At 51.3% G+C, this 14,153-nt stretch overlaps 2 protein-coding genes across 2 annotated transcripts in view; one reads left to right on the top strand and one right to left on the bottom strand.

Annotated features, from left to right (window-relative positions):
- The window catches only part of echs1 (enoyl CoA hydratase, short chain, 1, mitochondrial), a 418,160-nt gene that overhangs the window by 321,844 nt on the left and 82,163 nt on the right, over positions 1–14,153 (top strand). The window lies entirely within an intron of this gene.
- Positions 116–14,153, bottom strand: part of LOC308152183 (glutamine-rich protein 2-like) — a gene marked incomplete at both ends in the record, with an annotated part of 15,173 nt that continues 1,135 nt past the window's right edge. Inside the window, 18 exons of the mRNA XM_080525104.1 lie at positions 116–288; positions 527–646; positions 2,239–2,350; positions 2,529–2,706; positions 2,978–3,202; positions 3,418–3,540; positions 4,877–4,981; positions 5,567–5,685; positions 5,983–6,147; positions 6,656–6,730; positions 6,866–6,988; positions 9,002–9,110; positions 9,378–9,553; positions 9,881–9,966; positions 10,090–10,558; positions 11,185–11,298; positions 11,541–11,621; positions 12,055–12,159. Coding sequence (XP_080381230.1) covers positions 116–288; positions 527–646; positions 2,239–2,350; positions 2,529–2,706; positions 2,978–3,202; positions 3,418–3,540; positions 4,877–4,981; positions 5,567–5,685; positions 5,983–6,147; positions 6,656–6,730; positions 6,866–6,988; positions 9,002–9,110; positions 9,378–9,553; positions 9,881–9,966; positions 10,090–10,558; positions 11,185–11,298; positions 11,541–11,621; positions 12,055–12,159 — 2,658 coding nt within the window. The remainder of the gene's footprint in view (positions 289–526; positions 647–2,238; positions 2,351–2,528; positions 2,707–2,977; positions 3,203–3,417; positions 3,541–4,876; positions 4,982–5,566; positions 5,686–5,982; positions 6,148–6,655; positions 6,731–6,865; positions 6,989–9,001; positions 9,111–9,377; positions 9,554–9,880; positions 9,967–10,089; positions 10,559–11,184; positions 11,299–11,540; positions 11,622–12,054; positions 12,160–14,153) is intronic.

The following is a 14,153-nucleotide window of genomic DNA, read 5'->3' as shown; positions in this document are numbered from 1 at the left end:
TGCTCCATTACAAAATGGACACCAGGATGCCCGCTTGCTGCTGATGTAAACAGTTTATTAAAATAGGATAGAGGATAAAAAAAAAAGTGATGTGCAGGGGGCTCTGTGGTGCCCCCTACAGGGTGGTCACAGGCTCTTCCTCAGACTGGCTCAGGTCCATGTGGAGCTCCAGGCCTGGCTGCAGCTCGCTGGTGGTGTCTGTGTGGGACGAGCTCTGGGGCAGGAGGGTGCCCTGGGAGAGACAACCGAGGGAGGACATGGGCCGGTCCCGCACTGAGCTGCTTGAGGCTGGGAGATACCGGTACAGAGAGGGAGGGAAGGGGGGCAAGGGTGAAAGGTCAGGGGTCAGGTGACTGCTACTATCTTTATATACTTTTATATAACTGCCAAACTGAAGCATTGGAGTCGGGTTTTTTCACGTGTAAAATCGGAGGATTGTTTTATTTAGTATCGTTCTGTGGTATCTTTTGGTGAAATACAGATATTTTGGGGGTGGTAAATGTGTCACGCCACCAGTGTCACTCACCTGAGCGGCTCCACTGGGTCTTGGCACTCTGTGGCCTCACAGGAGTCCCGCGGCACGGGTCTGTGCTGCCAGACTTCTGGGACTGGGAGCGCATGACCTTGTCTTTGCTCTTGCACATGCCTGCCATCAAAGCACAACAATAAAAACCAAGGCCCCCTGACATTCGTACGAGTACCCATACCAAACATACACCAGCACTACCTACCACCACCCACCCCCCCCCCCTCCCTCCCTCTCCTCTCCCAGCTCTTGCCCAAAATACACCCTTTCGGGAGAGGCCTCGTAAATCCCAGAGATTCTGACAATACCAAATATCCGCCCCGAACGTTGTTTAACAAACAAACATTCTTGATAAACAACGTTGTTTAATGGAGAATTCGGTGAGCCGTGAAATCGCTTCCAAGCCTGGACATTTTTCAACAAAAGTTCAAGCTTTCTTATGACGAGGGGCTGATTTGTAGGAACAGATGAAAAGAAGATTAAAAGACTGAAACTATGTGATGAATGAAACAGCATTTCCCCCAGCTCAGTAAAATGTACATACAGTCGGTTATAGACACCAGATCTACTCTCTTAGGTAACCCAGAAACATTTGGTTCTTTCCAGTGTGGAACATTAACAGCTGGTTCCCCCCACCCCCCAACACAGACCATTCTGATTTCCTCTCCCTCACTCCCAAACCCCACCACTATTTAAACCCTAAAATACCCCTTCTCATAAACCTTGCTCCTATCTCCTTCCACCTAACATCTTCTCCACCTCCTCCTCCTCCTTCTTCTCCTCCTCCTCACTTTCCCTTCCTCAGCACACCTCACACTCCTCAAACACAAACTCCCAAACAAACACATGCCGCATTCTTCCTCGACCCAACCCCACCCTGATCAAACACCAAACTACAATCACCACTTCCCTTTCTCCTGAACTTCCTCCGACTCCCACTCCATTCCAGAGCCTCCCTCCTTCATTCCATCACCACACTCCTCTCTGATTCCCCCCCCCACACACACACTACAAGCCCTAGTTCCGTGGATGGGCCGAGAGACAGTTAGGGCAGGGACCGACGAACGCAGATGTGATTTTTATCTGAAGATGTGTGGCGTAACAAGTCCCAGGGGCGTGAGAGAGAGAGAGAGAGTACTTTTCTATTCCTATTTTAAGTTATCTTTATCTACCTGTATACTATACATATACCCAGCTCTGTTTAATCATGTCTTTATTCTAGTCGTACATTACACTCTTTTTTGTTTTTCTCTTCACACTTGCTTTGGCAATGTAAACGTACGTTTCCCATGCCAATAAAGCCCTTTAAGATTTAAATTGAAAGAACATTTCAGAGAGAGAGAGAGAGGGGTGGGGGGGGACTCTAGACAATCCTAAAAGGTGCGTTCCACTGGTCATGAGGAGGAGGAGTCTGTATGGGCTGTCAGCAGTGAACACTATCATTACACACCCCGCACTGTGACAGCATGCAGGCATCTAACACACTCCATGTTAGATCGCTTTTCTGAGGGAGGGCTATCTTTGTAAAATTAGACCTGTGGGAACATTCCCTCTGCATTTCGCTTTTTGCTGGTATTGACTAACATGATCAGATGGGAAGATGAACGTGAATATTCATTTATAATAATATTTTTGGGGTTATTATCAAGTCCCCAGACTGCATTTAAACTGCTAATAGTACATTCTATTAGCATCACAGAGAAAACCCATACCGTCTTTGGGAGAGATGTCAGGTAGTTTGGCGTCCACGGTCTTGACCCCTTTCGTGTTCCGACGACCCTTGTATATGTGTCCGTCCAATCCTCGGATGTCCACCTCCTCCGGCTACCCCGTACGGACAAGAGCAGTCAGACATTAGCATAGCCACCAAATACATACTCTCCACATCAACATTCACTGGGTAGGCCGAACGTCGACTAGTCATGGCTAGTAAGCGGGTCGCATAACTCGTGCAAAGCAGTAACTCCAAAGAGATCAATCCAAGACAAGAGTGTCTTGTCACCTGAATGCGCAGTGTGGTGCAGGAGACCGGCGCCTGTGTCTCCTCCTCCGCCTGGTTGAACTGGCTGATGTGCTGGAGGCGCGAGCAGCGGCGGTTGGGGAAGGTGAGTGTGTGGCTGCCTCCACAGTTCCGGGACATGGCCAGGAACCTGTAGTCTGCCATCTCAGGGATACGCTCACTATCCAGCCAGGAGAGAGGCAAGGCAGGAGACAAAAACGGATGGGAGTTAAGTACTGGAAGACAGTTGGGAGACATTTTCAGTCAGTTTCAAGGGAGCTTACACCATGTCCATCGTGACTCACTGACCCTGCTTCTCTGAACCGTTCCAAAAACAATACAGACAACTTTTTGGGCACTACCCAGGTTTCAGTACCGTCGAAGTGACACCGGTGTCCCTGACCCCTGACCCCTGACCCCTGACCCTGACCCTGACCCTGACCCTAACTCACACTTTGGGAACACTCTGGCTGGTCCTCTGCAGCGGGGCCAGGATGGGCAGGTACGTGCTGATCTCCTTCAGGGCTCCCTTGCGGTTGGGCCGCTCGGGGAAGCCTAGGTGGCACTGCACTCTCTCTATCTGCCTGCACATCATGGTGTGGATCCTGCGCACCTGTGCCATGTTCCTGTCGGAGTGGGCCAGCGCAAAGTGGCTGTGGTTGGTCCCTGGCATCAGGCTGAGGGAGAGCGGAGGGAGAGCGGACTAGTGTCAGATGCCTGGAGAACCATGCAACACTGACTGACTGATTGGGTTTGTGTGATGGGTGATCATGGTAAGGTTGACTCTGCATTAGATTCTGTTACTCTGGCACCCCCTGGTGCTGGTCATAATCAGGCTGAGAGAGTGAGATTGTACTGTGTAGCCTACTATCTGGTATTTGACCGCTCTCACCCTCTATGAGCTGGAGCAGGTTCGCCAGCACTGCAGACTGTGTACGGCCTGTTGGACATTGGGTTGGAGGGCACTGTGTACGGCCTTGGCATTCCAGGGGTGGAGGGCACGGTGACCAGGTGACTGTATCAAAACAAGAGGAGAGAGAGAAAGAAAGAAAGAAAGAGGGAGGGAGGGAGAAAAAGAGAGATATACATGATTATACGTGTATATTTACATTTTTAACTATTTGTTTCGGTCTAAGTATAGGATTTTGGGGGATTTTTTGAGGGGATTTCTTTTCACTTACGGTCCTGGGCAGTGGCGTAGCGGACGGGCCCGCAAGCGACGCACCGCAGGGGGGCCCCAGCCACTAGGGGGCCCCCTAACATTGGTTGCTAGCACCCCCTCTCATTGCTCTCACTTGTTTGTACCTTTTGCTAAGTCAAGCATTTAGAATGTAGAGTGCATTTTGCGAAATTTCGCAACGTCAATAATGCATCGGACAATGTTTCCTCCAGGATTTTTCACATTAGTGGCGGAGTGTTCTTTTTTCGCGGTATGCAACACGCACTGGCGCTCAATACAAAAACTTAATTTCACCGAAAAATAGAGGGTGGCAACATTAAAAAAAAATGTGCCCTGTTTACCCGTACCTCCGCCGTTCTGTTCGTGGTGATTTGGGAGGCAATAGATTATTTTTTCCCCGCGCATATTGCCCTGTAATTAGACCACGCGACCACAGCTCTGTTGTGTCTCTTATTGTCCAAATGTTCCCTGAATTTCAGCTGCATGTTTTTCCAGCATGTAAATCCGTTGTCAATAAAAATTCGACTCCCCTTTTTTCCCCCTGCCAATACTGTGTCGTTTGTGACATTTACCAACGTTTATGCTATCAATAGTTCGAAGCTAGCGTTAGATGCGAGGCTGCTCGGGAACATTATTTGTTTCACAAAATAGCCTGATTTAGTTGACCATGAACATCAGAGACTAGACTAGGCTACATTACGAATGTTCATTTAAAATACTCTATAGTGAGCACTGGTATAAGAACATGAACCAGAGAACAGCAGTAAATGCAAGAACCCAAGGTCGTCGCTGATGATGTTGCATTTTCGATTAGGATACGCTTATGGGATTAAAGGGACGGGCGATGGGCGAAGAGAGAGGGAAGGGATTTCCAGAAATCCAAATGTCCCGCTAAATTCGGACCAATCACAAAACTGTTTTGCAAGCGCGTCGCCGACGAGGTTAATTGCAACATTGTAACATATTGTAACTTACTACATCCTAAATCGGAACGAAATGTAGGTCTGAAAGCGGCCTAAACTAGCTTCAATCTGATTTTTTTCTGTTCTCCGGTCATAAAGTGGACTGAATCAATTAGTGGCAGAGAAAATGTATTCGTGGCGGCCCGCCACGAATAAATGCATATAGAGGAAACACTGTCGGACTCTAAAAAACACACGTTTTTTTTAACCTCCGTTGCGAAAGGGCCCGCGCCGCCACCTTGCGGGGGGGCCTCGGGGTAAGCATGTCGACGGGGCGGTCGCAGGAGATGCAGTGGAACCTTGCCAAGAGCTGTCTATGAAGGGGCAAAGAGAGGGATGAACACGGAGAGAGATATAAACACAGGAAGTTAATGAACATGACACCGATGTGTACCATATGATCCACAAAGAGACCCTGCTGCCCCCAAACATTACATGGCTGTGACCCTGTGACATCACACCCATCATAAGCCAATCATCATCTCCCCTCCTGGCTCTCTGTCACTCACTTCCTTTTTTTTTTAAATTTGTTTTTCTGATTTTATCCCTTTTTTTTCACCCAATTTAGTATCCAATTATCCCCTGCCTATTGCGTAGGATCCGCCGCACGACCCCGTGGCCGGCAGCCCCAGAGGAGAGAGCCAGGCAGACTAGCTGTCTGGCTCCTCGAGCCCAACACCGTTATTCCGGCACCCCGGGGGCGGTGTTGCGCGACGGATCCTTGTCCGGAAATAGTCCTATACCCCCCTTGGAAGCGGCCGCTCAATATGCCGCTCCCTGTGGGCCCCGGCCATATCCGGATCTGGCGAGACCGGGATTCGATCCCAGTCCCCGGTGGGCAGCTTGCACCAGAGACTGATGCTTAGACCGCTGCGCCACCGCGGGGCTCTGTCACTCACTTCCTGATGCCTGCAGCGTCGTCCTGGTCCGGGGCCGGCTGGGCCTGCAGCTGTTTACGCATGTTGTTCCAACGGTCCTCCAGCTGCTTCTTCAGAGGATCCAGCTCAATCCGGTTCAGCTACAGCCACGGAAAAAGAGATCGATTTAGAACAGGGATCAGAACGGGACTAGAGAGAGAACAACACAGGAAACGGGAACACTTCATAGACGGATCTCAAACAATGGATGTCTGTCATCAAGGGCACGGGAAAAAATAAATACACTTGCGAACATAATAGATGACTGAGGCATAGCATTGCGAAACCGGAAGGGAGTATACCAATAAACATATTTCCTAGAGCGACTCTACCTCTAGAGAGAGTGTAACATACGAGATCTAGAGAGGGGTTACGGTAACCTCAAGCTCCGCCCCCACCTTGCATTCCATCTCGGTGGAGATCTTCTCGATGACTCTGTGCCAGCCTTGCTCCTGGTCGGTGATCTTGCTGAGCAGCTCCTGGAACATGGTGTTGAGCTGCTCTGTCATGGTGTCAAACTGCATGCGGCTCACCTTGGTCTCCAGGGCCCGCTTGTCTGCTTTCTACAGGGAGGGTTAGAGAGAGAGAGAGGCAAGGCGCGAGGGCATCAGCGCTATAACTGTACTTGTACGGGCCTGCCAGGGATGGCTTCAGCCTGCACAGGCTTGTAGGGATGAAGGCGTAGACGTACGAACTTGTGTACGATCTCGTATCGGGCTTGTCGAGACATGAGGGGAGTTGGTAGGGTTTCGTCTGGGCAAATCGCACGTTAAACTTGAGCGTGTTAGGATATGTAGGAAACCCCTATGGGCTTGTATGGACTTGCACAAGCTTGTCTAGGTTTATATGAACCTATGGGGAGCTGTGAGACAAGGTTCACCTGGGCTGAACATAACACACTGGGCATGATGACACTGTGTCGCGGGAATGACACCATGTTGTGGGAATGACACCATGCTGCGGGAATGACACCATGTTGTGGGAGTGACACCATGTTGTGGGAGTGACACCATGTTGCGGGAATGACAACATGTCACGGGAATGACACCATGTAGTGGGGAAGACACTCACGATTTCAATCTCCATCTCCAGGAGCTCCTTGTCAGCCTTCTTTGCTTCTAGTTCCTCCAAAGACTTGTACAGATTCTGTGGAACACATTATTTGACTTTTTGGAATGTGGGCTGAAACAGATACTGTACATATACAACTTAAAGCTCTAAACAACCCCATCCCCTCCCCCACCCCTCCTTTCCCCATGTGCCTCCCCTTTCCTGACTCACGTCGATGTGAACCTCCTTCTGGCTGTGCTCCTCCATCAGGTGGTCGGCGGTGCTGTGGAGCTTCTCACACTCGGCCTGCAGCTGCAGGATTGCCTGCTGCACGTCGCTCATCAGCTCGGTGCTCTGGAGGGAGACGACACACCGACTAACATGTCAGAGAACAACGACGGAGGGCTGTACGTGTGTGGGCTGCTCTATCTAGAACACGCAGCCATGGTCCCACGCTGCTTGACTCACAACACACACTCAACTCAACTAACAACACCATCTGCGAGGCAGTTTCTGATTGACCTTATCCCTGCATGTCGCCTAAATAATGATCCCTCAACCCACTGGCCTTTCGTAGTGGTAGACAGACCGAGCTCTTTCTCTATTCTGTCAGTCCTCTCTCCCCAGCCCAGCCCTGCCTGTCCTGTACCTCTCCTGTCTTGCCTCCTCCTCCTCCTCCTCGCTGCTGTTTCGTGACGACGCTGGTCACCAGGCCCTGCAGCTTCTCGTAGCATTGGAACAGCTGGCTGACCTTCCTGCTCACGTCCACAGAACAGGAGGGGCACGTGCCCTCCTGCCCGCCTGTGTCGTCGCTGTCCTGGCCCTGACCCTGGCCTTGCTCCTCTGGCCCCTGGGGCTCCTGCTGGAGGCTCCGGGAGAGCATGGAGGACGAGGACGCCATCATGTCCTCCAGCATGCCTCTCAGGTTGTCCAGCTGGGGTTGAGAGGGCAGTGTGAGGGGAGGGGGACGGCAGTGTGAGGGCAGTGTGAGGGGAGGGGGACGGCAGTGTGAGGGCAGTGTGAGGGCAGTGTGAGGGGAGTGTGAGGGTAGGGTGAGGGGAGGGTGAGGGGAGTGGGAGGGGAGGGGGAGGGGAGGGAGAGGGGAGGGAGAGGGGAGTGTGAGGGGAGTGGGAGGGGAGGGGGAGGGGAGGGAGAGGGGAGGGGGAGGGCAGTGTGAGGGCAGTGTGAGGGCAGTGTGAGGGGAGGGTGAGGGGAGGGTGAGGGGAGTGGGAGGGGAGGGGGAGGGAGAGGGGAGTGTGAGGGGAGGGGGAGGGCAGTGTGAGGGGAGGGGGAGGGCAGTGTGAGGGGAGTGTGAGGGGAGGGTGAGGGGAGTGGGAGGGGAGGGAGAGGGGAGGGTGAGGGGAGGGAGAGGGGAGTGGGAGGGCAGTGTGAGGGGAGGGGGAGGGCAGTGTGAGGGGAGGGGGAGGGGAGTGTGAGGGCAGTGTGAGGGCAGTGTGAGGGTAGTGTGAGGGGAGGGAGAGGGGAGGGTGAGGGGAGTGGGAGGGGAGGGGGAGGGGAGGGAGAGGGGAGTGTGAGGGCAGTGTGAGGGTAGTGTGAGGGGAGTGTGAGGGGAGGGGGAGGGCAGTGTGAGGGCAGTGTGAGGGTAGTGTGAGGGGAGGGTGAGGGGAGGGTGAGGGGAGTGGGAGGGGAGGGGGAGGGGAGGGAGAGGGGAGTGTGAGGGGAGGGGGAGGGCAGTGTGAGGGCAGTGTGAGGGGAGTGTGAGGGGAGGGTGAGGGGAGGGGGAGGGGAGGGTGAGGGGAGTGGGAGGGTAGTGGGAGGGTAGTGGGAGGGGAATGGGAGGGTGAGGGGAGGGTGAGGGGAGGGTGAGGGGAGGGGGAGGGCAGTGTGAGGGTAGGGGGAGGGCAGTGTGAGGGGAGGGGGACGGCAGTGTGAGGGCAGTGTGAGGGGAGGGGGACGGCAGTGTGAGGGGAATGGGAGGGTAGTGTGAGGGCAGTGTGAGGGGAGGGTGAGGGGAGTGTGAGGGGAGTGGGAGGGTAGTGGGAGGGGAATGGGAGGGTAGTGGGAGGGTAGTGTGAGGGGAGGGTGAGGGCAGCCATTGGCACCAGAGGGGCCCCTACATTATCTATGGCTGAAACTGCGATTGTATTCTACACTTGAGGGTTACACCACGTTTATCTACCTGGCTGGACATCACACAACGTCTGTCTGACTAACTGAACACGATAACGTTTGATTTGACTTGATCTGTTTTTCTGTCTCACTTTTCTGTAGTCTGTCTAGATTCCAAAAGTCTATCTGACCTGATCTTTAAGATATCTGTGCGTTTATATACAGTATATATTACTCTCTGTTTAAGCTGATGCTATTATACATGTTTCCATGTCTTATCTACAGTATCTGTCAGACCTGGTCCTGTAGATGCGTGTCTTTCTTGCTCTTCTGCTCAGCCTTGGCTGAGGTGTCCCCCTTCTTTTTCAGCAGCTGCACCTCCGTCTCCAGTTTCTGCACTGCGTACCTGAACACAGCGCGGTGGAACAGGAGCAGGAGACCATAAGGAGTGGACCACCTTGACCTTTACTCTTCCCCTTTACAAACAACTATACTTCAGCTGCCCAAACAATTACAAACTGTGGACATTTTCTTATGTCTGTTATGTAAAACACAGTGGCACGAACGTTGACACAGAATCGACACGCTTCTATACGAAACCGTAGAAAAGCAGCTGTTTTCGATCCAGTCAGTGCTGGCAAAGCTGACCTGTTTATCGATGCTCGTTGTTTACCTGAGGTATGCTATCTGCATTTTGAACGGCCTGTTCTGAGATGAGTCAGGGGACAGGTTGCCCTGGTCCTCTGTGTCTGACTCGCTGGCCTCCTCTGAGTGGGAGCCTCCCGCTGTGTCCTTGCCTGTCCTTGTCTCTGTCCCTACGCTCATAATCAGCTGCTCCAGCTCTCCCACCTACAGCAGGGACACGGACACAGTGTCATCATCAACACCATGGGAACAACTGCCTCAGAAGACAGGCTCGAAGAATTGGTGTATGGGGGGGTTGTTAAGTGAGTGTGTGTTTATGAAGTCGGAGTGTGTGCGTGTGTGTGTGTGTGTGTGTGTGTGTGAGTGTGTGTGTGTGTGTGTGTGTGTGTGTGTGTGTGTGAGTGTGAGTGTGAGTGTGAGTGTGAGTGTGAGTGTGAGTGTGAGTGTGCGTCCGTGCGTGCGTGCGTGTGTGCGTGCGTGTGTGCATGTGTGTGTGTGTGTATGTACGTGTGTATCCCTTCCTCTCTTCACCTTCTCTCTGTCACTCATTAGGCTGTCCACCAGAGTTCTCAGGTGAGTCAGCTGATCCAGCAGGTTGCCAGGCACATCTTTGTCACCTGAAAAAAACAAGACTATCTTCAGCCCGCTAACACAACAACCACATATTGAGGTCCCTCACTAAAGAGGCCATTCGGTACAGGAACCGTACCCTGACCTCTGTGACGACCGTGTCACCTCACCTAGATCAGCGATGAGCTTCCTGAGGTTCTGCAGCTGGGCCTGGTCGGCCTTGCGCTCCTCCAGCAGCTCCACCCTGGCCTCCAGGGTCTCATGCCTCTCCCTGAGCGTGCCTACGTCCCTCAGGGCCTCCACGGCCTCCGGGTAGCGCTCCGCTCCGCTGGCCACGCGGGTCACGGATCGCCCACCACCCAGAGCCTCGTCAGAGGTGGACAGATGGGGCAGGGCGGTCCTGCTCTGGGTGGTCCTGCTCTGGGTGGGTGTGGCAGGGGCAGGGGCTACGGAACCAGGGGCTACGGAACCAGGGGCTACGGAACCAGGGGCTACGGAACCTGGGGCAGTCGCGGCGAATGGCGAGGCGGGGACCGTGTCGGCGTTGGAAGAGGCGATGTAGGGAGTGGCACTGTGGAGAGGGGTGGCAGGCTCGCCTACTGCAGTGGGGACTGAGACGGGCACTGAGTCTCTGAGCTCCTAGACGCACGAGAGAGAAACACTAACATCAATACAAAGCACTGGTAGAAAGTGTGCTCCTCTTCATTAATAAAATATACAAATACATTTAAAAAAGTAATTATTCTAGCATTCTAGCATCGTGACTGCCAATGGCCCCTGGTCCTAGCATAAATGTATTTTTCTTATGATGAGTGACGGCTAGATGATTCACTTACTTAGACAAATACTTTTTGGGATAAAGGCGTCTGCGCTAAATGTCAAAAATGTAATGTAATAATGTAACATTATCCCTGTCCCTAGATCTTTAGCTGTCTAGTTTTAGGTTAGACTAGTTTTAGTTTTAGACTATGTAGTTTTAGTTTAGTTTTAGTCTATATTGACGGAAAGTTTAGATTATCTTAGACTATTTTAGACTAGTTTTAGTTTTAGACTATGTCGTTTTTAGTTTAGTTTTTAGACTATGTAGGCCAGGTTTTGTATTGTATTTGTTTGTGATGGATGTTGTATGCCTGTGAACAGGTCACACTTGAAAATGAGCCCTTGGGGCTCAATGTGTTTTTTACCTGTATAAATAAAGGTAAAAAAAAAAAAGTGGCATGATTCATTTTGAAGGGCAGAATGTCAGTTGCCATATAAGAACATGCCTTTTGAAGCTTCTGTCGCTCGCTAACCAAGGCCGACTGCATGATGTCCCATGTGACACACTGGTTCATCTCGTCTGGGTGGGGATACAGCGCCACGGTGTTCTGCAGCTCTCTCTGTGGTAGAGAGGAGAGGAGGAACAGACAAACAAGAGGAGGAAAGAGAGATACTAACTTTTACTAACCTTTATTTACTATTGCTCGCCACAACAACAACAGCAACAACAACAACAACAACAGCAGCAGCAACAACAACAACAACAACAACAACAACAACCTTGTCAGTGGCAACGCCATTTGAATGACATTTTCTGAGTTTGCTATTGATTAACCAAGAAGGCCCCGTTAGTTAAACTCACCGTGGCAGTTTCCAGGTCGTCCACACGATGACAGCACTCCTCCACAACTGTGATCCTGTCTGCCAGCACACCCACATCGAGCTGGAGCACAAACACACAAAGCAACGTCAAAGTACCACATGGAAACAGATATGTAGGATGATCCCTATTGTCCTAGTCACTAGTGAGCTGGGCTGAGTGACGGGCGAGGGAGAAAGAGAGACCGTGTCAAACGGTTCTCTATAAGCCGTTTGATGCTGGTGGCCCTTGTGTGACTCCATGCCCCTCCATGGGAGGGAGGAGGCCAGCACTACTGTCCATGACCCTCTATTCCACCCTTGTGTGGGGTAGGGGAGAGATGGGGGCGGTGGGAGGGGGGGGGATTCCCTGTGATGACAACTGGGTCTCCTACCGCAGATACTAGATGAGAGAGATAAGTTGCCATGCCTCCTCAGTAATCCCTCCCTTACAATGACAAACAAAGTGATTAAAACAGGGTTGCCAGTATTGATTGCTCCACTACTGTGGATCTCACCTGGTCCAGTTGGTTCTTGAGGCTCTTGACCTCCTTCTTCAGGCCGTCTCTGGACTCCTTCAGGTCCTGGATCTCCTTCAGCAGGTCCTGGATCAGCGCCATGGACTAGAAACACAATAGAGAAGGGGGCTGACATGTGAAATAAGTTGGCAAATCTGTCAATTCAATACCACGCCTTCGGATTTCAGTTTGTTTCTATGTTTCATTACTATGACTACTATGACCATCAACGTTGATGATTTTCTCCCACAAACCACTTGAAATTGACTTTTTTCCTAAGCTCCTATCTCCCAGTGAGATCTCAGACACTCAATAAAGTAGAGATCCCACTGGCTGCCACCACCTTTGAAGATCACACCCTTAATTTAGGAGTTATCCCAAAAAAATCCCCTCTATGGCTTCATCCCTCTAACCTTTGACCCTAAAGGAAGTTACCATGCCACTATAGTCCACATGCCGTGGATAAGATACACAAGCTGTTACACAGCTTTCTGGTGTGGTATCCAAGGATTCAACAGGAAGAAGGAGCAGACTGCAGCTAGTTCAGTGCGTACATTAACCCCTGCTACCCCTCTCTTTATCACAGCTATTTGTTTTCCCCTTGTTGACAGGGTAAACGGAGGAATTCGCTTTGGGGTTTTGCATATTACAAATGAGTTGTTTTGTTATATACAAACCAACACTGAAGCAAAATAAATTCCTACGGTGGCTTTGAATGTATTGACCTGGGTCCCCATGCATGTCAGAGGTTGTGTTTAACTTCTGTCAATCTATGACCTGCCTTTTTCGAAAGACCTGAAAGGTCCACCATCTATCGATCATCTCAAGCGTCTCTAAAAGACAATTAGACCCATGCCTCTATAGAACATCTCTAATTAGACATACTGTAAGGGTCCTTTTTACCCTTGCAAACAGCATAGGAAAACACATAGGTCTACTCCAATTCTAACTTGGCAACCCGCTAATCCAACACCTGATAAATTAAAATGTGTGATAGGGTTAATGTCCCATGACATTATCTGTAACGAGCCCCTCTTGAGGCTGATCTGATATAGTGGGGAACATAGTAAATGATGATCATACATCAGCGACAGGAGGAAAGCTTTATGCAGAAAGTCTCTTATCGCCTCGGACTAGGGCCTTCTCATCCCGCTCCCGATACAATGGCCCCCGGGTCTCTGTTTGTCTGTCTGGCTCTGTCTGTTTGTTTGGAGGGTGTTTGGGCTTCATGCCCAGCCTCTTCCATGGTTCTGTCCTCCACATCTGGACCAGCATCACACCGTGGAGTCTGTTGACAATGGTCACTAGCGGGCCAATATAAATACAAGTGACCCAGTGACGCACGCACGCAATGCAAACCGACCCCCCAAAAAATACAAAAAGCAAAAAGGAACCCCCTAGCGAAAGAGTAAAAAAATTACCAACATCAAGTAGCCTATACTAAAGCAGTATTTTCGGTCATCTCACTTCACCCACAATGAGGAAGTTGTTTCGCGAACAGGGGAAAGAAAACCATCCGCTCTACCTCTCTGTTACTCTTTAGCCAGCCAGCTCATTCAGAATAGTCAGCCATTAACCGGGCCTGACTAAGATGGCCGGTGGGCAGGAATGCTTCCAGGCTGCTGTGAACACAGTGAACGCAGAATGCCACTCAAGCGGACTTCCGCTGCCCCCTCTCATAGCTGGGGAAAAACTCCCGGGGGCATATCCCCCCTCTCACGATCACAATGCCTTTCCTCAATGCCAATGCCTCAATGCCAACCTCTGCAATGGGTTGATTCGTGACCCTGGCTGACAGCCTAATGCTCCCCCAGGTAGGCTACATCCAGTAGGTAGTTATGAGGTTAGATAGAGGCTGAATGGGGTTCTCCAGGGATGTGGCAGACAGACAGAGGTAGGCTGACATTCAGGGGCAGTGGATACTGTAGTTGACCCACCGGGGCATGTGTGCCCACGGGAGCATGAATGATTCAGATGGCATTTTCAAAGAGGCACCGTGTCTGTACCCGCTGGCTGCACCCCCTATATCACCTGAGTGCTATTCTTCCCCTGACAACCACAGCCATCTCTGCAGGGGACTAATTACACAGACAGACCAG

This window comes from Nansenia antarctica (assembly GCF_963989245.1).
Source record: "Nansenia antarctica genome assembly, chromosome: 1".
NCBI classification, from domain to species: domain Eukaryota; kingdom Metazoa; phylum Chordata; class Actinopteri; order Argentiniformes; family Microstomatidae; genus Nansenia; species Nansenia antarctica.
Note: the sequence above shows the minus strand (reverse complement) of the source record. Positions and strands in the feature narration are given on the sequence as shown.